This window comes from Ailuropoda melanoleuca, chromosome 11, assembly GCF_002007445.2.
Source record: "Ailuropoda melanoleuca isolate Jingjing chromosome 11, ASM200744v2, whole genome shotgun sequence".
NCBI lineage: Eukaryota > Metazoa > Chordata > Mammalia > Carnivora > Ursidae > Ailuropoda > Ailuropoda melanoleuca.
This window is the reverse complement of record NC_048228.1, coordinates 22,599,876-22,624,745: the sequence shown is the minus strand read 5'-3', so window position 1 is coordinate 22,624,745 and position 24,870 is coordinate 22,599,876. Positions and strand designations below refer to the sequence as shown.

The window sequence follows — 24,870 nt, the reverse complement described above, 5'->3', positions numbered from 1 at the left end:
GGGGAGGGGCGCCCCGGCGTGGGGGCGGGGGCCGACCTGGGAAAGCTGGGGCCGGGGCTGTTTACGTAATGTGACCCTAGGCCCGAAAACGCCCGGGGTTAGTGGGGGAGGTGGAAAAGGAGGGGCCGAGGTCCTCTTTAAAAACCCTCCTACCCAACCTGAGCGCGGGGGAGCTGCCCCGAGCGACCCTTTCGCCGGCGAAAAGCCGAGGCCGCAGAGTGCGTGGTGTGGGGAAGCTTGGTGTAGCCGTCGAGCTGCACGGAGTGTGCCCTTCCCGTCTCGGGAAGATTGCTTTGATTTCTGCGGCCCAGCGAGCACGTTGCCTTGAAAGGAACTTCAGTTAGCGCTCAAGTTTGTAGACAAAAGGGTATAAATATGCAACACAAGTGTAACCGTAACCCTGACCCAGTTCGGCCGCAAGATCTGTCATTGCTGCTGCGGCTGCTGCTCTAGCGTTTGGAGTTCGCGGGTGGTGGTGGAAAGGGAGCCGGGGTCGAACGGATTTAAACGAATACCTTTAGATCTGCGTGGCTTTTTTCCCCGGCTTCACTTTCGGAAATAGAAAAGCGTGCCAGAGTTAGCCCCGCTTTGAGGGAAGAAAGGCCTCCGAACAGGCAGCAGCCAGTGCAACTTGAAAGCCGCTTTCATGCTAAGGTCGTAGGCTTTTAGTATGCAGGAGTTCAAGTGAAAAATGATTATTTCTAGGGTATTTATTACCTAATCTTTGGGATCTGAGTGTTTGTGGATGGGGCCGCGGAAGGGGGAACTCACGTTATAAACTTGATGGTATTTTAGATGAGAACGCTCGAAAGTAATTAAATGCTTTAGAAAAATGCCCTGTTTTTGTAAGAGAACAAAACTACACTAGTACTTTCAGACAGCTGTTGGACTGACCTGTTTAATCCAGTTTGTTAATGAAAATTCATTGGGCTGTATTAAATCAGTTCAGCCAATATGTAGTTTTTCAGCTGATGCTGAAACATGAATACCGTTTATCCTGAGAATCAGAGGTTCAATTTTTTTTCATAAAAGTGATGTCTTAGGCTTAATATCCTGTGGATCAGCTGTGCTTGTCCATACTACATGTTTTACTTCCAGTGGTCATTGTTTAGTAGCGTGGGTCTGAATGTGAACAGTGTTGTAGGTTTTGTGTTCTTGTCCTGAACATACATAAAGATATTTCTGAACAGTTTTTGTCCTTGTAAACTTGATACAAATTGTTGTTTTTGTTTTGTTTTTAAACCGTTTTGTATGTGAAGGAACTAGCACATGTTTATTTAAGAAGAGATTCCAAGTCTTTTGGAATATTGTAAACCCATGTTTAACAGTGATCCAGGGATTGTCTTTTCTTGACTTTCTGGGTATGCATTATTTTGTTAGTGAATGATTTTTAAAGAGCCAAAAGCTGTCTTAGCCTCACAAATTTTGTGAAGGCTCAAGAAATGCCAGGATATCAATTGTAATGAGGATATTAAATCTGTAAGAACATTAGAAGCCAAATATAGATGATGATGCTTTGTTTTACTGTTTGTAATCATTACTTTAACATAATTCATTTCAGCATTTGTTGCATGTTTACCAGTTGGATACGTAAGATTAGCCTAGTGGAAAGCAGAATCCCTGCCTTTCTGGTAAATTCACCTTTATTTTGTTGACATTCGGGTTGATTCTGACCTTGAGGGATTTGATGGGTAGGGATAGGAGGGCAAGACTGTCTTGAGGCAGAGGTTACAGCGTGAACAAAAGTCTCAAATTGTGAAAGTGCATGGTATGTTTAGAAACTAAGCTGTCAAGAGGCAAAGAAGTGTGCTGGGTAATAGGGAGAACCCAAGGCATTGAATCTGAAAGGAATGCTTAAAAAGGGGTCAGGTTGCAGAAACGATTTAAATGTCATTGCTGGGAATTTGGAAATTAATATAAAGAACTTGGCTAAGAGAGTAAATTTTACCAGTTCTCATCACAAGGAAAAAGATCTGTAATTATGTATGGTGACAGACGTTAACTAGACTTATTCTAGTGATCATTTTGTAATTTATACAAATATTGAATCATTATGTTGCATACTGGAAAGTAATAGAGCGTATGTCAATTATACCTCAATTAAAAAAAAGATAAAGAACTAGGGCCAATTTTTTTGTTCTGTTTGTGGAAGGAAGTAGCTTAGAGAAGTAACGAGATCTAATCTGTTTTTGTTTTTTTGCTAGTCTTAGAAAAAAAATTTTGCTACATTGTGTTGGCATTTATAGATAAAGATTAAGCAGTCCTTTGGGGTTTTGGTTTATTCTTTAGCCCTGCATGAAATAGTTTGCCTTTTAATGTGTCTCTATGGAATTCCAGACATGGTGAAAAGAAACAGGTCAGAAGTGTGCGTATGAAACATTACAGCTGACCGAATTGTTAAACTGGAATGGTATCTAGAGATCGCTTATTTTAGTACTTATCCAACATTTTAAAAAACAGATTTATTTTTCCAAAGGAAGTAGTGGATAGAGCACTGATGGAGAAATCAGAAAAAAAGCAAAGCTGTTAATGGTTAAAATAGAGGTAAAGGTTCAGGTGTTTTGGGAGTGCAGTCTGAAAAACACCTGGTCCACTTCTCCAATTTTATAAATGAAATCAAGATCCGGAAAGGCTAGGTGTATGATTTTCACCAATTCCTGTGTAAACTTTGTGAGGGTAGCAGTTTTGTCTCTCTTGTCACTGCTGTATATTCAGGTATTCATTAAACATTTGTTACATCAAGTCCCAATTCAGTCTTCCTAATTCCAAGTCCAGATCTCTATTAGGAGACTGTAGAAGGTCTTTTTAGAGATTTTGATATATTTTTGCAAAGGGTAGGGAATAGGCAGAAAACTGAGACTTCATTATCACTTTTGTGTTCTAGTTTTAACTGCTCACATGCTTTTCCCCAGTCATTTGAAGATACAACTTGACTTTGAGTCTGTGACATACTTCTCTTGAACTTCCTTTTGTGTACTTGTATTTCTATACTTTAGTTTTTCACTGGCAGCATATGGGCTTTTAGAATTATTTGTATTTCCATCTGAAGTGTTAGTTGGATATTTTCCAGCTTCTACTCTGCCTTTTGAGAGTCTCTCCAAAGCCCAGTCCTCAAAGAAGGGAAGACTGGGTGAAATAATATCCTGGTAATATGATGGTGTAATTCCAGAGTTTCTCCCAGTTGACTTAAATTGAAAGAGATATTTTGAAAGTTTTTTTGGGGGGAGGGCACTCAGATTTAACAGTAATCCACTACTGCTTAATTCTACTTTTAGGAAGCAAATGGTTCTCATTTTCAAATGAAAATGTATTTTCTTCCTTCCATATGCCTTTTCCAGGAATGATACTACTGGCAGTTTATCATTTCAGTTGCCAGTAATGTGAGAAAGATGAGTTAGTTAGTAATGGGAATTATTGGGATCCATTATGGAAGATATAAACATACCATTCACTCAGCAGTACTATCTGGTCAGTTATAGGAAACCCTTCAGCTTTGAGAGCACATGCAAAATTTAAAAGGATAAAAACCTCCCTAGTGTGTCTGAAGTAAGTTCCTTTTGATCAGAGCAGAATCAGTGTCTCAGGTTTCTAGTCTTCCTTTCCAGCTGAGCAGAAGCGTCAGGTCCTCTGGTGAAGATACTGCCATGGTGTAATGTAACCATCTGGATACATCATTTCCTTCTAAGCTAATTAATATCTTGAAAACCTTAAAAATCATTCCTTATATAAATAAGTGTCTTTTATCTGGGTTTAAATTTTATTTTTCATTGCTGCATGTATTGCGTTAGTTATTTGCGGTGTCTTAACTCCCACTCCACTCCCTCCCCCCAGGTTTCTGAGATTATATCTGTAATAATTTTTGTAAACACCATTCATTACCACTGATTATAGTATTTCACCTAACTTCATTTTTCTAATTATCTATAAACCCTGAAGTATTAGATGCGTAAAGATGTTGAAATAGGACAGATTTTTGAGCCAGTCTTCAATGGACTTTCCTAGAAATGAGAGCATCTTCTCAGTCAGCCCTGCATGTGAGAGCAGATCATGTTATATTCAGAATTGTCAGAAGGTGTGGGCTAGTGAAATGGTTGTCGGCTTTGATACGGCTCCAGATTTTGCAGAGGTAATTACTTAACATCTCTGAGCTTAAGGGAATAATAATACCTTCCTTCTAGAGTTGTTGAGAGAATTATATTAAATGAGTTACTATTTTTAAAGTACCTGGTGCTTAGCAAAATGAGATACTTAGCAAATGAGAGTCCCCTACACTCCATCTCCTTCAGAACACCAGGATGTGAATCTTCAGATGGCAGTGACTGTATGAGTTTTCCTCATCATATTCCCAGTGGCAGCAGGCAGTAGGCACCCAGCTGAGTAAGTGAACTTGGCTTCATATTCACTATTGTTTTTGAAGGCTGGCCCCTGAAAGGATCTGTGTATGGCCAGGTCTCCTTATCCTTTCCTGTATTTAAGGCTCTATCACTGTTTCTGTCTTTTATTATTTTCTTCCACTGCCCAGGCCTTCCTCTCTCCAACAGATCTCTTGGAAGGTTCCCTCTAATAGTCCAACGACCTCAGCTAGCTGGCTTGTGGCAAGGTGGATTTAATTGGTTTCAAGTTTTCTAAAATTCTCTGCTGGAAGCTGCTTGTTATAGGAACCAAGGAAAAGCAGGATGAAGTAGGGAGGCGAGGGAGTAGTAAAATGCCTTGCCTGAGCCAATGGCCAAGTCTTAACTTGCTTGTTTTTCCTAGTATTTCTGAGAAACAGGTATTGTGAAATGAGCTTTGGAACCTGCAATGCCTGGCTTCTTCACTATTTACCAGTTCTTTGAATCTGTGTAAATTAGTGACCTTGCATGTCCCCATTTGTCTGTAAAATGATGATAGTGATACTTCACAGGATTGTTGTAGAAATTATGTAAGTCTGTGTAGAGAAAAGCAAAGTACCTCGTGTGTAGTAGGTTCTCAACCGGTATCGGTTTTCTGTTGGTCCCTTTACTCTTAACACTCATAATTATGGCCGCCAAAGAGGAAAACTGATGGACTTAATGCAGTGAGATTTCATCCAAATGGTCAGATAGGCTGTGTCTGTCTGGAGGCTCTGTCTGCCAACAATGGCTCGGACAGTTAACTTTTGTAACTATTAGTCTTCCATTAGAAAAGAATAATCCAGGGGCGTCTGGGTGGCACAGCGGTTAAGCGTCTGCCTTCGGCTCAGGGCTTGATCCCGGCGTTATGGGATCGAGCCCCACATCAGGCTCTTCTGCTATGAGCCTGCTTCTTCCTTTCCCATTCCCCCTGCTTGTGTTCCCTCTCTCGCTGGCTGTCTCTATCTCTGTCAAATAAATAAATAAAATCTGAAAAAAAAAATAATCCAGGGTATCCAGATGTAATTGGAATTCCTTATCTTTCTTAAAGATTTGTTAATTTTAGAGAACGCATGCAAGTGAGGGGGGGCAGAGGGAGAGGAAGACTCCCCGCTGAGCGCTGAGCTCAGAGCTTGGTGTGGGGCTCCATCGCAGGACCCTGAGATCTTGACCTGAGCTGAAATCAAGAGTTGGATGCCCAACCTACTGAGGCACCCAGGTGCCCTAGGAATTCCTCATTTTTAAAATCACTAGGACTTCTAATTGCAGATTTCTTTAGGGGATGTGGTGGTCATATATTTTTTATGCTTGTAAAAAATTTATATATTAGCAACATTGTCAGAGGTCCTATATCCAAAATATTCAGTAATCAGTCCTGTGTATACTGATGACTGAATGGATACCAGCCTTGACAAGAGAGCAGGATTCTATAAGCCTGTAATGTGCCAGGCATTATTAGTCTTTTAGTTGCTGGATCATGAGGAGGTCTTGGAGGTCTGGGGCAAGGGACCAGCATTGTGGGGTTTAACAGGGAAGCAGGTCAGGGCTGTGTGCTATTTACCAGCTGGTTCAGAAATTTTTTTTTTTATAAACAATTTTTTTTTAAGATTTTATTTATTTATTTGACAGAGAGAGAGAGACAGCCAGCGAGAGAGGGAACACAGGCAGGGGGAGTGGGAGAGGAAGAAGCAGGCTCCCAGCAGAGGAGACTGATATGGGGCTCGATCCCAGAACGCTGGGATCACGCCCTGAGCCGAAGGCAGACGCTTAACGACTGAGCCACTCAGGCGCCCCATGGTTCAGAAATATTTTAACAAGAATGATTGTTAAAATGCATTAGTGGCTGAATATTGACCTATTTCTTGGTAGTTTAGTGATGAATAAATTACATTCTTATATCTGATCCTGCCTCTCTAAGTTTGTATGAGTGTGTCTCTGTAGGATAGAGGGGCTTGTACTTGCTGACCTTGATGTTCTTTTAAAGATAATGAAAAAAAAACTTTAAATTGAAATGTGATTCAGAAAAAGACTAATGAAACAAATGTTCTTGATGTTAAAAATGTTACTTCTCTGACAAGGGAGAGGATGAAGAAACTCATTTATTTAAAGAGAGCTTATGATTAACTTTTTTTATAAATGTATAGGGACTAGACATTCCATAAAATATTTACCTTGTAAATATGGATTTTTCGTGTCTGGCTTGCTTACAGCAAGAATAGAATAAATTTTCCTTTGGTGGGAATCTAGTCTCTGGAAGGAGATTATGTCCCTGAGGCAGATAGATCCTTTGGGTAGATCTTGTGATGATTGAGTCTTTCCAAGGAGGGCATAGATGCTTATAGAAAACTGGAGGCTGTATCTAACTGATGGTATCAGTCAGGCTGACCAGCTAAGCACCTCCATTAAAAGGTATATTTATTAAAAATCTTTTGTTTACTTCTCAAGTCAGATTGGTACCAGTGAGTAGATAATATGTTAGAATAATCAGTTTCCTTTTTTATACAGATATACCTCACTTGAGGCTAAGAATGTAGAAACTTTTCAGAGATTATATATAACCTGCGTTTTTCTGTTTTTCAGAGATTTGTCAATGCTCTTTTTGTGAGTCACTGAGTTAAGCCATTTGGTGGATGTAGGAATTATATTACTTCATTGATTCTAAGACACTTTTTTTTTCACATTTTTATCTCTGAATTTGGGGGCATCTTAGAATTGGTGAAATTTTAAAATTGGCTTTACTGAAACTATAGAAGTTATGGTATAACTGTGTGAAAACCTGCCATTGACAGCTGATGTGTGAGCTGAGTAATGGCCCTCTGATATGTTTCCATCCTGATCTATGAAACATTTGTAGCTACGATTAAGAATTGGGGCCATTGGGATGCCTGGGTGGCTTGTGGCTTGGTTGGTTAAGCGTCTGCCTTCAGCTCAGGTCATGATCCCAGGGTCCTGGATCGAGTCCCTCATTTAGCTCCTTTCTCAGCTGGGAGCCTGCTTCTCCCTCTGCCTGCTGCTCCCCCTGCTTGTGCGCGTGCTCTCTCTCTGACAAATGAATAAATAAAATCTTTTTTAAAAAATAAAATAAAATAAATTAAAAAAAAAAAAGAATGGGAATAGTATCCTGGATCTGGGTGGGCCTGATATAATCACAACAGACCTGTTAAGTGGGAATCAGGAGGAGTCAGCCAGCAGAGAAAGTAATGTGACCACAGAAGCAGGGGTAGGAGTAATGTGCTTTGAAGATGGATGAAGGGGCCATAAGCCAAAGAATGCAGGTGGCCACTAGAAGCTGAAAAAAGCACGGAAATGTTCTCTTTTGGAGCCTCAGAAGGAGTCATCTCTGCCCATGACACTTTGACTTAGTTCAGTGCACTGAGTTTGGGCTTCTGACCTCCAGAATTGTAGAATAGTAAATTTGTGTTGTTTTAAGCCACTAAATTTGTGGTAATTTGTTACAGTAGCAGAAGCTAATATACCTGGTAAGTTTAACAAGGGGCAGCATCAAAACGCCTTAGAGGTAATGAAATACACTATATTATTATTTTCCTTTTGTTACAAATGATGTTCTTATACTTGAATTAATACAGAGTAAAATGTGTAAAATGCCACATTAAAAAATTCAGATCTATGTATCTGTTCTTGTACTAGAGTATAAATTGCTTTAAGTCGTGAAAGCTCTTGAAGTTTTGTGTTCTGACTTTTTACTTATCATGTAGCCCTTGTTGATACATCATGATGAGGGAAATGCCTGATACAGAAATATTTGATGATTATTTGCTAGGCTTCTTCCCCCCACCCCAAAAATATGGGAATGGTTTCCATGAGCCAGGCACTATGCTGAGCTTTAGGAATATGATAGCGCTGAGAGAGCAAGCTAGACTGGTTTTTCACTTAGAGAGTTGCAGCCAATTACAGTACCATGTGAAAAGTGCTATCTTTGTGGTCCAAGATACTGTAGATGCAACTTTAAGTAGGCATTCACTTGTAGGGTTAGCACATGTTTTCTAGAAGAAGAGCTAAACTGAGATCTGAAGAACAAGTGAGAGGTGATCAGATGAAGGGGAACGAGGGAATTTTTGAAGGTTCCAGGTACAGGGAAGAGCCTGTGTGAAGGGTCAGAGGTGAACAGACATGGCCTAAGAAAAATTTTGTATGGTCAGAGTGTGTGTGGGAACAGTGGTTCTCAGCCTTTTCATAGTCATGGCTACTTTAGTGCTAAAATTTTAGTTGGTGGCATTCTTGAAGGAATTAAACTTTAGACATCTGTATCTTAAAACAAATTTCAGAAAGGTATCCCATGTTTATTTGATCCCCTTCAGAAGCCTTTACAAGGCAACGTAACTGTATTCTGTGCTCACCAACCCCTTTGATGGCCCTTTGAGGTAAAGCCCTAGTGTATACTCTTTCCTGATGTTGTGCCTCTTTGCTCTCTTCCTACTAGGTCATCATTCTGTGACTCTTTGACCTAACAATAGGCACCCTTAGTTTAGCAAAATTGCGTTTTATATACTGGTCAGACTTTGATAGACCCATGCGAATGACTGGTAGTCGAGCCGTATATTAAGATACACGTGTTGAAAATCACTGCGAGAAAGAGTGGTGAGCGGTAAAGTAGAAGGGGTGAGCAGGGGTCAGATCACGAAGGGCCTTCGCGTTCGTTTTCTCTTTGCTGCTGTAACAAATTTACCACAGATTCGTGGCTTATAATAACATGAATTCATCATCTGTAGAAGTCTAACAGGGCTGAAGTCAAGGTGTCAGTAGGGCTGAATTCCCTCCCAGAGGCTGAGGGAGAGTATCCATTTCTTTGCCTTTTCCCACTTGTAGAGGCTGCTCGCATTCCTTGATTCATGTTCCCCTCTTTCTGTCTTCAAAGCCGGCAACGTCTGGCTTCATCTCTGAGGATCTTCTGTAGTCACGTCTCCCTGACTCTCTCCTGCTTCTGAGGACTCTTGTGATTACGTTGAACTCACCTAGGTAATCGAGGCTTTTCTTCCAGTTTTAAGGTCAGCTGATTAACAACCCTAATACAGCCTGTAACCTCAACTCCTTTTGCCATGTAACCTATCATATCCACGTGTTCTGGTGATTAGGACATGGACGTTTGAGGTGGGGGAGGGATTATTGTAGCTTGCATTGTTTTACAGATTATGTTAAAGAATTTGGAAGAAAAACCATTAGCTTTAAGCAAAGAAATAACATAACCAGATTTGCCTTTTAGGAAAATCACTCTGGTTATGTGTGGTGCAGTCATTAGTCTAAGAAATAATGTACAGGGGCGACTGGGTGACTCAGTCAGTTAAGCGTCTGCCTTAGGCTCAGGGCGTGATCCCAGCGTTATGGGATCGAGCCCCACATCAGGCTCTTCCGCTATGAGCCTGCTTCTTCCTCTCCCACTCCCCCTGCTTGTGTCCCCTCTCTCGCTGGCTGTCTCTATCTCTGTCAAATAAATAAATAAAATCTTGGAAAAAAAAAAAAAAGAAATAATGTACAGGGGCGCCTGGGTGACTCAGTCAGTTAAGCGTCTGCCTTCCGCTCAGGTCATGATCTCCGGGGTCCTGGGATGGAGCCCCTGCCTCATCAGACTCCCTCCTCTCCTGCTCTGCAAGGAGTCTGCCTCCCTCTCCCTCACTTGTGCGTGCACACACTCTCTCAAATGAATAAATAAAATCTTTTTAAAAATTGTGTCATATAATTTAATAAGTCATGGCCAGGACTTTTTTCCATCAATGTTTTAAAAACTTATTTTGTAATAATTTTGGGTTTGCAGAAGTGATGCAAAGAGTACAGAAAATGAATTGTTCTTCAGTCAGCTTCCTCTTAAGTATTACATCTTCTCATGTCTTAACTAACATCTTACAAAACCATGGTACACTTATCAAAACTAGGAAATTAGGGGCGCCTGGGTGGCACAGCAGTTAAGTGTCTGCCTTCGGCTCAGGGTGTGATCCCGGCGTTATGGGTTCGAGCCCCACATCAGGCTCCTCTGCTATGAGCCTGCTTCTTCCTCTCCCACTCCCCCTGCTTGTGTACCCTCTCTCGCTGGCTGTCTCTATCTCTGTCGAATAAATAAATAAAATCTTTAAAAAAAAAAAAACTAGGAAATTAACATTGCTGAAATACCATTAGCTAAACTATACCATTTCCACCATTTTTTTTTCTGTTCCTGGATACAGTCCAGGATATACTCTTGCGTTTAGTTGTCATGTGTCCTTAGTCTCCTCTGATGTGTGACAGTTTCTTAGTCTTTTTGTTTGTTTTTTAGGACTTTGACAGGATAGGTTAATTATTTTATAGACAGCTCCTCACTCTACTGATGCTTTCTCATGATTAGACTGGGGTGTATTCTTTAGAATTTGTGAATTTTTAGGAAGAATACCACAGAGTGAAGTGCCCTTCTTAGGACATCATATCAGGGATTATATGTATCAGCTTGTTTTATTACTGGTCATGTTAACCTTGGACACTTGATTGAAGGAATGTCTTAGCTCAGGCCTCTGTGACAAAATATTATAGATTGGGTGGCTTAAGCCATAGACATTTATTTTCTCACAGTTTTGGAGACCAGAAGTCTAGGTTCAGAGTGACAGCATAGTTGGGTTCTGATAAAGACCCTGTTCCTGGCTTTCAAATAACCACCCTCTTGCTGCGTACTTACATGACTTTTTTGCATGCATGAGGAGAGAACCTTAAAACTATCAAAGTGGGGGATGGAGCTTCAACATATGAAGGGGGGGCATATTCAGTCTATAATAGGGGCTGCCAGCTTCCTCCACTGCAAAATTAATACCTTTTTTCTACTGTTTGTCAGAAGTAACTTAACTTCAGCCTACATTCAACGGAAGATAGTTAAGAATTAAGCTCCACCTTCTACAGTGAGGTGTATCAAATAATTTGTAGGCATATGCTAAAATCATCACAGTGATTCATAAATATTCTTGGGGAGATACTTTACTATACTGTTGCTTAAAATTTCATGCACTGATTTTAGCATTCCTCAGTGGCTTGCACCTGTAGTGATTTTTACTGTGGAATTCTAATGGTAATTTTCTCTTTCCCTCGTTTAGTCTACATTTATTATTTGGAATTTTTCCATAAGGAAGACTTGCCCCTTTTTTCCCATTTTAAAATGTTTTTAGTCATTTATACTATTGTGGACTCATAAATATTAATTCTTTAAATTATAATCTAGTACTATTGTTATTTATATTTGTTGCTCCGGTTGTTACAGCTTTGGCCATTGGCAGCTCTTTCAGGTTGTCTCCTGTGTCTCTGCCGCCACCCTTTTGTTTTTCAATGGTTTCCCTGCTTTCTGACACTACAGGATACTCCATTTTGTCCTTGCCCTGTCCCAGCACTAGAATCAGTCCTTTGTCCGAGGAGCCCTGGTTCCTTCTGTTGGGGCATGGTATTTAGAAACTGAGAACTGGGCCCTGGATGCGGTCGTAGCTAGTGGCGTATCACTGCTTCTGGGCTTTCTCAGTAGACAGAGTTAGGAGATACATATGTATCTACTAAATTATGTATGTAAACATCTCCGTAATTATATCTACATCTATCCATCTGTGTGTGTATATTACCTAAACATCCTTCAGTTGGGTTATCATACATGTAATGCGGTTAGACTGATTTGTCAGTCTTCATTCTATCTTAGATTATTTTAACATCCTGGTTGATTTTTTTAAACAAAAATCTGTGTATAGTACAACTTGCTTTCATTCTTTGCAGTGTACAGCTCTGTGGGTTTTGACAAATGCATGCAGTCAAGTACCTACCACCACAGTATCATATAGAACAGTTCTGTTACTATAAAAAATGTCCTTAATGTAGTCCCCTTGTAATCATCATCTCTTCCTCTATCAGCCCTGACAACTATTGCTCTGCTTTCCAATTCTGTCATTCTGCTTTTCCAGAATGTCATATAAATGGAACCATAAAATATATAGTCTTTGGGTTTGGTTTCTCTCAGTGAGTTACATTCATCTCTGCTGTTGGATGAATCCGTTGTCTCTTCCGTTTTATTGCTGTAAACTATTCTATTGTATGTGTGTACCAGGATTGTTTAACCATCCACTGTTGTTGAATATCTTGATTATTTCTCGTTTTTGGTGATTGTGAATAAAGCTGCTGTGGACATTCATGTGCTGGTTTTTATGTGAACGCAAGTTTTTGACTCGCTTACGTAAACGTGAAAGTAGCCCTGCTGGGTCAAATGGTAAATACAGTTGACTCTAAACAACACAGGTTTAAACTGCATGGGTCCACTTATTTGCAGATTTTTTTCGATAAATACAGTACTGTAAATGTGTTCTCTTCCTTATGATTTTCTTAGTAACATTTTCCTGTTTATAGCTTATTGTAAGAATGTAGTATAGTAACATACGAAATATGTGTTAAGTTTATGTTACTGATAAGGCTTCTGGTCAACAGACTATTAGTAGTTAAGTTTTGGGGGAGTCAAAAGTTATACTCAGATTTTCAGCTGTGCAGAGGGTTCTTGCCCCTGACCTCTGTGTTATTCAAAGGTCAACTGTATATATTTAACTCTACTTGAACTTGCCAAACTATTTTCCAAGGTGGCAAAATAGTACTATTTGCATCCCCTCCAGTAATGAATGAGAGTTCTTGTTGGACCCCATCTTTGCCAACATTTGATATTCTGAGATTTTTTTCTTGGTTTAGTCATTCTAATGGATGTATAGCAGTATTTCATGGTTTCATTTGCATTCCCAAATGATTAATGATGAGCATCTTTGTGTATGTTTATTGCCATCCCAATATCTTCTTTCGCGGTTCTATTTTCAGACCTTTTACCAATTTTTTTGGTTGGGTTGTCGTCTTATCTTACTATTGATTTTAAAAGTTCTTAATANAACATTTGATATTCTGAGATTTTTTTCTTGGTTTAGTCATTCTAATGGATGTATAGCAGTATTTCATGGTTTCATTTGCATTCCCAAATGATTAATGATGAGCATCTTTGTGTATGTTTATTGCCATCCCAATATCTTCTTTCGCGGTTCTATTTTCAGACCTTTTACCAATTTTTTGGTTGGGTTGTCGTCTTATCTTACTATTGATTTTAAAAGTTCTTAATAAATTCTGGATACAAATGATTGGGCATGTGATGTACAAATATTATCTCCTTGTCTGTAGCTTGTCTTACTCCCTTGGTACTTTATGTAAAGCAAAAGTTTTTAATTTGATAGTCTCTTTTCTCAGTATTTTCTGTTCTTGATCATGCCTACATATTTTTCTGTATTTTCTCCTAGGAGTTTTTAAATTTTACTTTTAGATCTATGATTCATTTTGACTTAAATTTTGCTTAAGACCTTAGACATGTGTTGAGGTTCATTTTTTTGAATATGGACTATGGCAGCAGCATTTGTTGAAAATACTATCAGTTCAGTTGGTTATCAGATCAATGAATTGACTTGACATCATTGTCAAAAATCAGTTGGATGTATTTTTGTGGCTCTATTTCCAGACTTTTTATTATGTTCTGCATGTCTGTCCTTTCACTGGTACCACACTTTCTTGATTATTATAGCATATAAAGCAAGCCTTGAATTGGGTAATATGAGTCCTCCTACTGTGCTTTTTCAGAGTTTTTGTTTTTGTTTGAGATTTTAGTACCTTTGCCTTTCCATAGGAATTTTAGAATCAGCTTGTTGATATCTATAAAAGAGGCTATTGGTATTTGTATCCGGATTACATCAAACTTACAGGTAAAAACTGAGATAATTTAGATCTTAATACCAAGTCTTTCAGCCCACAAATATGGTATATCATTCCATTTATTTAAAGAAATCCTAGATTTCTTTCATCAGTGTTTTGTAGTTTTCAGCATATAGGCCCTTCATATATTTCATTAGATTTATATTTTAAGTACTTTTTTTGTAATATTATAAATAATATTGTTTTTAAAAAATTGTAAATCCTATTCTTTATTGAGTTTGAGAAGTGGATTTGACTCTTACATACTGACCTTTTATCTGGTGACTTTGAGAAACTCACTTATTATTGGTTCCAGACTTTTCTTCTTTCTTTTTCTTCCTTTTTTTAAATCCTGTCATTCTGTAAATACATTTTATTTCTTCTTTTCCAATCTGTATGCTATTTATTTCTCCTTACTGCCTTACTGAAATAGCTAGTAAATCCTGAACATTGTTGAATAGGGGAGTGGCTTTTTAAAAATTTTTTATTTATTTTTTTTACTGTGAGTGTGCCTGGTAGTGAAGAATATGGTAATTACTAGTGTTGCTTGGTGTCATTGCTTCAGTTTATGCCACAGGACCAGCATGTTACCTGTCATTGCTTTTGTGACATTAGTACAAATGTCAACACAGTAAAGAAGGCAGATATTTTAATACTATTATGAAAGTAGTTTTTATCTGTGGGTCCTCCAGGAGTCTCCAGTATTATCAGGGTTCTATGTACTACACTTTTGAGAATTGCTATTCTATATCCTTACTGTATGAGTTTCCTGGGTTGGCTATAACCAAGTACTACAAACTGGGTAGCCTAAAACAACAGAATGTGTTCTCTTCTGGTTCTGGAGACCAGAAGTGTGAAATTCAGGTGTTTGACAGGGCCACATTCTCTCTGTAAGGGAGAATCTTTTCCTCGTCTCTTCCAGCTTTTGGTTGACTGTTGACATTCCCTGTATTTTGGCTACAGCACTCTGCTTTATCCTGTCAATTGCCTTTTCTTCAGCGTGTGTGTCTTCTCTTCATGTGCATCTTATAAAGATACATGTGATCGCATTTAGGACTCACTCACATAATCTCAAGATCCTTAACTTAGTCATGTCTTCTGTCATAAAAGATAATATTCATCCTTTTCCATATAAAATCATTTTTACACATTCTGGGGATTAGGATGTGGATGTATCTTTTGGGAGGCCACAGTTCAACCTACTACCCTTCTTAGTCACATAAATGTTAGACTGCTTCATGTTGTTGCGCAGCCTTCTTTGCTTTTCCTTCAGTCTTCTCTGCTTTTTTTAATTGGGTCATTGTATTTATTTATTATTAATTTTTGAGTCAGCTCTGCACCCAATGTGGGACTTAAACTCATAACCCCAAGACCAAGAGTCTCATGCTCTACCAACTGAGCCAACCAGGCACCCCAAAACTGGATCATTTTATTGATTAGTTTTCAGGTTCATTGATTCATTCTTCTGCCATACTGTTGAAACCATCTAGCATGTTTATTTCAGCTTTATTTTGAATATTTTGATTCTCAGAATAGTTTTCATTTCTGTTTTGATATCATCTGTTCATTTACTGATGATTTTTTTTCAATTCTTTGAATATATTTTCTTGTTTTGAATATATTTATAATAGCTGCTTTGAAGCCTTTGTCTGCTAAATTCAACTTTTGGGACCACTTTGATTCTGGTCTCTGCCTGTTTTTTTTTTTTTTTTTTTTACTGGGCATCTCAGTGTGTTGCCTTTGTACAGTTAAGCTGCTAGCTAGGGACTTGACCCAACAATTGTAACTGACAGGAAATAGCTTTCAGAAAAGTAAGTTGAATGAACACACAGACTTACCTACAAATATATTTATCATCGTGTGGTTTAATGTTTTTTAAAAAATGGAAAACAACCTAAATGGCTATTAATAGAAAAGTGATTAAAATAAGGTAAATCTATGTAATGGATATTTCATTCAGACATTTAAAAATCATGATGGAAAGATATTCAAGTCAGGCTACATAAACAAATCACTAAAAAATGTACGTTATAATTCTACTTTTGTTTAACTAAATTAATTAGATAAATCCAAAAAGAAATTATTGGGTAGCTATGCATCAGAATATTGATAGCAGTTATCTTAGGTAATAAGATTATGGATGATTTTTATTTGATAATTTCCTGTACCTCTTTTTGCAATGACTATATATAAAATTTGTAATAAGAAAAATACTTCTAGAGTTATTTTTCAAAAATTTGACCATCCACATATATAACTAGTTTATCCTTTCCTCCACAGCCTTTGTCTCTCTCTACTTTAGAAGTATTAAAATACCAGCAGTCTTATATGCTGCAGAATCATTTTGAATCCAAAAAAAGATGTGCATCTAAATTATCCCAGGAAGCCAGTTATTTTTGTTTTCTTTAGAAATCAGTAGCATTAATGAAATTTGGTAGTACCTCAAAATACTTCTATAATTAATGTTTCTACTAACGTCCAACTTAAATGTTTAGGCCTAGGTTGAAAGCATTCCATATATACTGATATTCTCCTTTCTCTTTGTATTTTTCTGTCTTATAGTTGTATTCAGTAGGAATTTAATGTAAGCTGCACATGTAATTTTAAATAGCAAAAAGAAGTAAGATCAATTTCAGTTTATCATATATCACAATATATAAAAAGCAAATTAAAAAAGCAAAAAGGACTGAAATCAATTTCACTTTATCCAATTATCACAATATATAAAACATTGTCATTTTAACATGTATTCAATATTTAAAAATTACTGAGATGTCTTACTCTTTTCATGTTGTTTTTTTTAAATCCAGTGTGTATTTTATACTTAAAGCACTTCTCAGTTCAGATCAGCTGTATTCTAGTATGCAATAGCCATGTGTCACTAGTGGCTTCTGTATTGGATAGTGCAGTCTATAGCACATGTATATAATTCCAGGTGTTTTTACCTCTTGTGATAGATCCAGTTTTCAGCCCTTAGTTGTTTTTAATCTTTCATTCTTTCCTAGTGTACTTGATTCAGTTTTTCTTTTCTGTATTTTACTTAAGCTTTATAGCTCTCAAATAATATATTCTAGGAAGGAACTATTTTTCTAACAGAATAGGACAACTTAGTGCATTCTGTGTATATATATATATATACACACACATATTATGTTTAACTTATTTGAAGATAACATTTTCTTTTGTAAGACTTATTGAAACTATGTTGTCTGGACTTTTAAGAATATGTTAGGTAAAGATGGATGTCTTTCAGTTTTAGAATCTGGATTCTGAACTTTTTTTTTTTTTTTAAGATTTTACTTATTTATTTGTCAGAGAGAGCACACAAGCAGGGGGAGCGCCAGGCAGAGGGAGAAGCAGGCTCCCTGCTGAGCAAGGAGCCCAATGTGGGACTGGATCCCAGGTCCCTGGGATCATGACCTGAGCCTAAGGCAGACGCTTAACCAACTGAGCCCCCCAGGAGTCCCTGGATTCTGAACTTTTTTTTTTTTTTTTTAAAGATTTTATTTATTTACCTGACAGAGATAGAGACAGCCAGCGAGAGAGGGAACACAAGCAGGGGGAGTGGGAGAGGAAGAAGCAGGCCCACAGCACAGGAGCCTGATGTGGGGCTCGATCCCACAACGCCGGGATCACGCCCTGAGCTGAAGGCAGACGCTTAACCGCTGTGCCACCCAGGCGCCCCTGGATTCTGAACTTTTAAAAATAGTAATTAGTTGTTGCTTTCAGTTGCTATTGCTACATAACAAATTATTCCAAAACTTAATGGTTAAAACAAATATTTTATTCTCACAGATTCTGTTGATCAGGAATTTGCACAGAGCAGAGTCCAAAATGGCTTTTCTCTGCTCTATGATGTGTAGGGCCTCAGCTTGGAAGACTCAGAGGTGTTTTGATGGCTGAACTTTGAAGTGATCTGGAAGGCTCATTTATTCACATGGCTGGCACCCAGGTTAGAATGACTCAAAAACTCGAACTTTAAACCTGAGTGCCTAAAAGGGACAGCTCCATGTAGTTTGACTTCCCCAGACCGTAGCAGCTGTGGAATAATTGGACTTCCTACATATCCAGCTGTTCAGGGATCCACATGCAAATGTTCCATCAAACAACATAGAGACTGAATTGTCTCTGACCAACAGGGAAGTCATGCAGCTTCGCTTCTGTCAGTCTTTATTGGTGGAAGCTCTTATAAGCCTGCTCAAATTCAGCGGAAGTAGACAGATTTCACCCTTTAATCAGCGTAGTATCAAAGAATTTGGGGACCATGTTTTAAAACTACCACAGTTACCAAGAGAATTATAGGAAATACAGGCAAATGAAACTGCTAATACTAATGAAATGCCCATAATTTACTCTACAGATTGTGTTAAAAATAAAAGAGCATAGGTTTATGTAACTTCTGTATTTGTAATACTTGCCAGGCTTGGTATTAGAGTATGCAGAAGAAATAAAACTTTAATATTAGTTTTGGTATTATACCCTAATAAAGTTACGAGAGTTATCTAATACATTTTAAAGTTGAAGAAAATGTGTTTCTTGTTAGGCCACAGTAAGACAAATTTTTTAAAAATATTTTACTTATCCTAGATACCATTTTCTTTTCTTTTAAGCTGATCCTTTTGTTTATTTTTTTTAAACAGAGGCTTTTGAAAATTGATTTAAAATATTTGAAAGGAAATATTTTTCTTCCAAAGGAGTCTTGATTCATTTATCATTTTGACCAAATTATTTTCACATACTTCTCATACATTTAGAACATTTAGATCTTGATATAGAGTAAGGAATGGTGAGCATCAACATATAATTAGCTGTGCACACCTTCACATTCCCCCAAAGTAAGTGCTTTCTTTGATGGACTGAGAAGTAAAAAGGTTTCCTCTGGTGGGTAGTTCACTTCTGATAAATTTTAGCATCTAGATACAACATTGCTGTTAAAGTTTTAGAAGAATGACATTTGAGTAGCTTGGACATACTGATGACTGTTTCCCTGTTTTCAGATCATGTAGCATGGATGAGCCACATTATTGATTGATTGATTGATTGATTGTGTTTTAAAGATTTTATTTATTTATTTGACAGAGATAGAGACAGCCAGCGAGAGAGGGAACACAAGCAGGGGGAGTGGGAGAGGAAGAAACAGGCTCACAGCTGAAGAGCCTGATGTGGGGCTCGAACCCATAACGCCGGGATCACGCCCTGAGCCGAAGGCAGACGCTTAACTGCTGTGCCACCCAGGCGCCCCGAGCCACATTATTTATTAAATGGATAGATATTTAAGTATTATCTAACTCTGACTTGGCTCTTCTCTTCACTGATAAAGTCTTAAGCAGTATAGAGCTTTCTGAGACTGAAGTCAAGAGTAGCAGACCATCTTTGTATATTTAAAGAAGGAAGAGAGGGAGAACATTTCACATTTTTTTGGCACGTTAATGAAAGATTCCTATCGACTCTTTTCCTTTTAAGTAAATAAATTCTTTCAGGTGAACTATGACCATGTAAAATATCCTGTAAGAAAAGGACATTATACACCCAGTAAAATGGGGTTGCTGAGTTTGGGTTCTTTGTATACTTCTTGGAATTATAAAAGTGTGGATGTTATTTTTTCCTTACAGTTTGATTATGTAAGTTATATTTTTTCTGCCATAGAATCTGTATTTATGTGACCAAAATTAAGATGCCACTACATTATTGAGTAGAAATTGAAAAGAGAATAAGGAAAGATAAGCTCTATTCATATATCTTTTATAATAAGTATTTTTATATTTTTATGTTTTATATTTTTACACATTATCATATCAAGGAATACAGTGGCACTTCCTTTGTGTCAGTGAACTTGAAACAGCTTGTGAATATATTTTTTTTGTTATCTGTTCATTTGAGGTATAACGATTTCCTTCCACAACATAGGAGAATTAGATTCTGGGATAAAGTTTGCCCTTAGTTGGAACCAAGGCTGGAATTCCATTGTTTGGGATGATGGACCATTTGCTGGGCTGAAGAAAGCCAGCCAGACTTTAGTATAGTATGGGTGGGAGATCATTGTTTAAAACCATGGATTTGAGCCAGGTTTCTTGATTTATCTTAGTCCTGTTACTTCCTAAGTATGTGACTGTATTAAAGGGCTTAACTTCTGTGCATTAACCTAATTTGTAAAGGGGGTATAATGGTATCATTTACTTCATGGGACAGTGAGTGTCACATAAGGTAATATGTTTAATGATATTTATAATATTAATAAAAGTAATACTAAATGTTAATTTGAATGGTATTGATAAAAAATACCATTCTGTAGTGGTCAAAGAAATGAATATATGTTAGTATAAGTATTAAAAGCATTAGAGGAAAACATGAGTATATATTTATATAATATTAGAATAGGGAAGGTTCTTGAAGTATGATTTAAAAATGAATAAGGTCAAAAAACAGTAACCCAAGGGGCGCCTGGGTGGCACAGCGGTTAAGCGTCTGCCTTCGGCTCAGGGCGTGATCCCGGCGTTACGGGATCGAGCCCCACATCGGGCTCTTCCGCTATGAGCCTGCTTCTTCCTCTCTCACTCCCCTGCTTGTGTTCCCTCTCTCGCTGGCTGTCTCTATCTCTGTCGAATAAATAAAAAATCTTAAAAAAAAAAAAAACAGTAACCCAAGGGAAAATACATGTAGTACATAGTAATAACATAAGGTTAAATATTTCAATGTACAGGAACATTTATAAATCATTATGGAAAACACAACCCTGTAGGAAAGGGGCAAATAACAAAGAAATACACCTAAGTAGCTAAGAAATATTTGGAAAGATTCTCAGCATTATTCATAGTTAAGTACTGAAAACTGAAATGTTTCTCCCCTATCAGATTGGCAGAGATTGAAATGTTACTCAGTGTTGGGACGATGAGGCATTCCTAAGCATTTTTCATAGGAGGTATAAATTGGTAGACTTTTAAAGAGATGCTTGGCAATAATTGTCAATTTTAAAAGCACAAACCCTTTGAACCTTCAGTTTCACTTCGAGGAATTTATCCTGTAGATTCATCACAGAGGTTGATCTCATAAATATAAATTGTTCACTCTCTGAAATATTCATCAAAGGAGATTTAGTAAATAATATTACATCTCTAATGAAATACTAGATAGATTTTTAGAGGAATAGTGAAGATTTATCTATACTAACAGAAGGATATTCAGGACACAGTAAGTAAAAGAAAAGCAAGTTGCTGAACTATGTCATGAAGGATACACAGAAAGCCATTAAGTAATAGCTACGTGTGGGGAAAAAGGATATCAGCTACCAGGGAAAGGGGGAATTGTACTTTTTACTTTGTATTCTTCATTGTTTGAATTTCTTTTTTTTTTTTTTTTTACCATGGATATGTTGTGACTTTTATTGTTTTAGAGAAGCTAATAAAAAAGGTTTGCACTTTGTCTATACTGGGTATAATAGTTAACCTATTGCTGCATAACAAAATGCCCCAAAATTTAGTTGCTTAAACAACAAATATTTAATCTCATAGTTTCTGAAGGACATGAACTTGGGAGCAGCCTCACTGGGTGGTTCTGACTTTGGATGTCATGAGATTGTAGTCAGGCTGCCAGCTGGGGCTGTAGTTTTCTCAAGATTCTACTGGGTATGAAGAATCTGCTTCCAAGTTCACTGATGTGGTTTTTGGCAGGCCCCAGTTTCTCCTTGGCTATTGGCCACAGAGTTCAGTTTCTCACCTCATGGATTTTTCCATAGGGCTCTTCACAATTTGGCAGCTTTTTCAAGCTGGGTGATCTAAGAGAGGGAAGCCAGCACCCAAGATTAGGCTAATCTTGAAAGCGATATAATATTATCTCTGCGATGATGCTATTGGCCACACAACTCAGTCTTGGTATATTGTGGGAGTGTTTAAACTCATATAGAAGGGTATGAATACCAGGAGGTAGGGATCGCTGGGGGCCATCTTGGAGGCTAGGTACCACAGTGGGTCTATAACAGTATATATTTTTTGTGACAATTTGGGATTATGGAGAAGTAAATTAATTAGGGCAACATTTGATGGGAATTTAGTTTAAAAATTAACTATCTCCTTGCCAGCCCTATAAATGTTTGCTCTTCTTTTTCAGGTCCAGCACAGAGTCAAATGCAGGTTCCATCGGGGTATGGATTGCATCCTCAAAACTATATTGCTCCCTCAGGACATTATCCTCAAGGACCTGGGAAAATGACCTCATTGCCATTGGATAGCCAGTGTGGTGATTACTACTCTGGTCTCTATACGGTACCGACACAAAATGTGGTGACTCCTAATACAGCAAGCCAACAACCAGGAGCACAGCATATGTATGGCAGGGCTCCTCCTGCCACTCGTATTGTGGGATCTGCTCCGGGATCTTTCCAGGGTGCCGCCTCATCAACATCACATTTGCATACGAGTGCCTCCCAGCTGTACTCCCCTTTTGTGAATCACTACAGTAGTCCAGCCATGTACTCTGCCAACTCTTCTGTTGCTTCTCAGGGATTTCCCTCTACTTGTGGTCACTATGCTATGTCAACTGTTTCTAGTGCTGCGTATTCTAGTGTTTCGTATCCCTCTCTGCCTGCTGGTGATCCATATGGGCAACAAATGTTTACCTCACAGAATGCTCCGACTGTCAGGCCGGTCAGAGATAACTCATTTTCTGGTCACAGTACAGCCATCAGTCATCCATCACCACTTCCACCTCCTCCATCACACCAGTACCACCAGCAGCAGAGTCTTTCGGGATGCAATACTCTCTCATGGTCAGCTTCAGGCCTTCCGTCAACCCAAGATAATCTCATCCGAAACCACACTGGCTCCCTGGCTACAGCCAACAGCAACCCAACAAATACTGGTAGGTTGAATGGAAAGTTCACCAAAGCATGGCTGAATAATCAGTGCATTTCCAGTCAGGTTTTTATTTGCATGAAGGTTTAAGATGATATTGCTTAATAGAAAAATCGAAAATTAGCTCACCTTTGCGGTTTATCTGCTTTATTTATTGTGGTGTTTTACAACATCTCCCTGAACCCTTCCCCTTCACCAGTTCAGTTAGCCACCCAACCATCACCTTGCATTGCTGTGTTCCTTGTCATGACTGGGATCTCAGTCAATATTTAGTGATATATTTTATGCCTCTGCTGTAGTTGTCTTTAGTATGAGGTAGGTCAAGGGCAAAAGAGAAGGGTCTATTTGGGTATATGCTTTATTAGCCACTACTTTCTTTTTTATATTGTTCAACCTTGGGACAGTTACTATTCCAGCCAGAGTGTGTGTATACACACACACACACACACACACACACACACACACACACACACACACACATAAAATATGTAGAAATACATGCTAAAGCTTATGTTTTCTCTTCCCAGATTGGTAAATTAAGATGAAGGCTGGGGAAGATGAAGAAAGATACATGACAAATAGTCTTCTAGTTAGTCTTTCTGACCTTCCTAAACCAAGATGTAGTTAAATTTATTAGTTTAAAAATTATGTAAGTTATGTAGTCATTTTAGTGTGGGATTTCCTTATCATATACTCATTTTAATTCAACTTGTAGCTTGAACTTAACAAAGTATGCTCTTGAAATAAATGAAAATGTATGTAAAGAATGGGAACTGGTGCAGCTGTGGTCGTTTTCTGAATGACGTCTTTAAATTGCATATCAGAGTCCAAACAGCCATGAGTCAGGGATGCCATAGAAAAGTATCCTTCCCTGGACAGTTAGATTACTTAAAATTAGAACTTTGGAATATTATATCTGAACCGTATACTTGAGATCATCTATTCTTTCACTGCTGTTATTTAGAAACCCTTTTGGCTTCAAGCAACTAGTACTGGTTTAAACAAAAAAGGTGGTATTTTTCTCACATAACAAGAAGCCTAGGCGGATGTAGTGGATCCAGATGTCCTCAGTGTCTCTTCTCTCTCTAGTCTACCATCCTCTGCATGTTGATTTCTGGAAACAGGATAACTTTGTGCCTGTAGACATCAGGTCAGAGTTAAAAGCAGGAAGAATGGAGAGGAAAGAAGATGGGGTGATGGTACTAACAGACTTTCCCTGTCGTTTGCCATAGCTGTTTTAAAAGACAATCCCTTATTTTAGGGAAGGTTAGAAAATGAATAGCTTTGTAGCCTTCACAGTGGAGGCAGGCAAGAAAGAAAGGGGTTGGCATTGACTGGGTCTTGGGTAAATCAACTTAAAGCATCTGTCACAGTTCCCAAGTCTGGCTGTGTACCAAAATCACTTGCACGGATTGTGATCTTCAACCTTACTTACTGAGCTAGAATAGAAACTCCAGGCTAGTCTTGGGAATCTGTATTTCTGACTTGATCTTACGATGCCTCGTAAAAATTCAAGTTCTGTTTCTTTTTGTTTTACAAATGAGGAAAGCTATCCAAGTTAGGTTGCCTGCTTGTGGTCATTAATGTTAGAAACCAGGTTTGTCCTGGAGCTCAATTTCTTTGATTCTTAGCCTTCCCTTCTCAGAATGAGGGCTTTCTGTCCCCTAGAAAATCTGTTTTCGTTCTCTTCTTTCAGCAGTGTTTTTACAGATCAGCTTAGCCTAAGGTCCCTCTGACTTAAGGATTTTGTGACTTTCGTGACCAAAAGAAAAAAAAAAATTACAGGTAATTCCTGTTATATTTCTGAGGTGGGAGTGGGACCCTGGATGGAACCAATTATACCGAGATGTAGAATCAGGGAAATATGGGGCCACTTGGCTAATGAACGGAATACCTAATTGGGAAGCGCTATCCTTGAAAAAAACATTAAAAAAAGA

The 24,870-nt window shown here is 38.2% G+C and overlaps 1 protein-coding gene across 1 annotated transcript in view; it reads left to right on the top strand.

The window, feature by feature from the left end:
• SEC24B (SEC24 homolog B, COPII coat complex component) overlaps positions 1-24,870 on the top strand; it is a 109,494-nt gene that overhangs the window by 18,330 nt on the left and 66,294 nt on the right. Inside the window, 1 exon segment of the mRNA XM_034672118.1 lies at positions 22,191-22,940. Coding sequence (XP_034528009.1) covers positions 22,191-22,940 — 750 coding nt within the window.